The sequence below is a fragment of the Plectropomus leopardus genome, unplaced genomic scaffold (genome assembly GCF_008729295.1).
Source record: "Plectropomus leopardus isolate mb unplaced genomic scaffold, YSFRI_Pleo_2.0 unplaced_scaffold13287, whole genome shotgun sequence".
NCBI lineage: Eukaryota > Metazoa > Chordata > Actinopteri > Perciformes > Serranidae > Plectropomus > Plectropomus leopardus.
In genome coordinates, this window is record NW_024614155.1 from 1 (window position 1) to 1,584 (window position 1,584).

A 1,584-nucleotide genomic window follows, 5' to 3' on the forward strand; every position below is an offset into this window, starting at 1 on the left:
ACACACAGATTATAACCAGGAGACCTGTCTCCCTCACTAAATTCCACTTCCAATGATGCCTCCATGTGTCTTTCTGTCTGTCTGTGTGGGTCTCAGGTCCTGGCAACGCGGATCGTGGCGGTGAAGGCGTCTCTCTGTAAACTCTCCACGGCAACGGCGGCACGCGCCTGTGACTTCCATGCCAAGCTGCTGCTAATCGCCATCAGCTCCACGTTAAAGTCCCTGCTGAGACCGCACGTTCTCAACACGCCAGACAAAAGTCCCGGAGACAGACTGACCGAGATCTGCGCCAAGAACATCGACACCGGTGAGACCGCAGGGACACACTTATCAGTCATCAGTCACCGACTGATCGATATTGATGATCAGTGACTGATCAGTGCGTCTCCTCAGATATTGATAAGGTGATGATCAATCTGAAGACAGAGGAGTTCGTGTTGGACGGCCCCCCCCTGCAGTCCCTGCAGCAGCTGATCCAGTGGGTCGGAGACTTTGTCCTCTACCTGCTGGCCAACCTGCCCAACCAGGTGAGACCAGAGCAAAATGAGAACACAATGAGAACTCAACCAGAACACCACCAGAACATGACTAGAACCAGACTAATGAGAACTAGAGACAGACAGGAACAGAAAGACAACAGTTCTCTCCAGCTTCAGGATGTTTCTGGTAAAGAGCTTCTGATTATTGATCTCTGATCGATGGCTGACCTGTTCTCCGGTTCTCTGGTTCTCCTGTTCTGCGGCGGGCCCTCAGGGCTCCATGGTGCGTCCCGGGTTCGGCTTCATGCGCGACGGGGCGTCTCTGGGGATGCTGCGGGAGATGCTGGTGATGATCAGGATCTGGGGTCTGCTGAAGCCCGGCTGTCTGCCCACCTTCACTGCCACCTCAGACACCCAGGACAGCATGCAGCTGCTGTTCAGACTGCTCACCAGACTCTGGATCTGCTGTAAGAACCAATAATCTATCAATACTATTGATCAGTCACTGTCATTAACCAGCTGATCATGTTATTGATATGAGGTCACTCAGCTCTTTGTGTGTGTGTGTGTGTGTGTGTGTGTCGCAGCGCGGGACGAGGGCCCCCCCCAGGAGCCCGACGAGTCTCTGATTGACGAGTGCTGCCTGCTGCCCAGTCAGCTGCTGGTTCCCAGTATGGACTGGCTCCCAGTGAACGACGGCGTCATCGTCAGGCTGCAGGGAAAACATCCAATCAGACTGCAGTTTGGAAAAGCCTCGTCTCTGCCCGGAACAGGCCCCGCCCCACCGCTGGACGTCTTCACCAGGTAACACAATCAGAAATACACACAGTAACACATACATGCACACAGAAATACACACAGAGTAATACACACAGTAACACACAAACACAAAGTAACACACACACAGAGTAAATGTCTGAATGTGTGTGTGTGTCCAGGAGTCCCAACTCTAAGAAGATGGACAACCTGCGCTGTGTCCACATGGGCGTCTGTCCCACTGAGGACAGTAAGGCCTGCACCAGGTGAGTCCACAGGAAGTGATGTCACAGCTTCAGACATGTCCTACAGAACACGGAACCTCCAGAGAACGTCTTACCATGTTGCT

The 1,584-nt window shown here is 53.2% G+C and overlaps 1 protein-coding gene across 1 annotated transcript; it reads left to right on the plus strand.

Moving 5' to 3' along the window:
- Window positions 1-96: 96 nt before the first annotated feature.
- Window positions 97-1,501, plus strand: LOC121963929 (mediator of RNA polymerase II transcription subunit 16-like; the record flags this gene model as incomplete). The annotated part of the gene is made up of 5 exons (XM_042514167.1): window positions 97-307; window positions 394-527; window positions 754-946; window positions 1,067-1,283; window positions 1,418-1,501. Coding segments are annotated over 5 exons (839 nt in total), but the record flags the coding sequence as incomplete, so codon positions are not given.
- Between the last annotated feature and the right edge of the window lie 83 nt (window positions 1,502-1,584).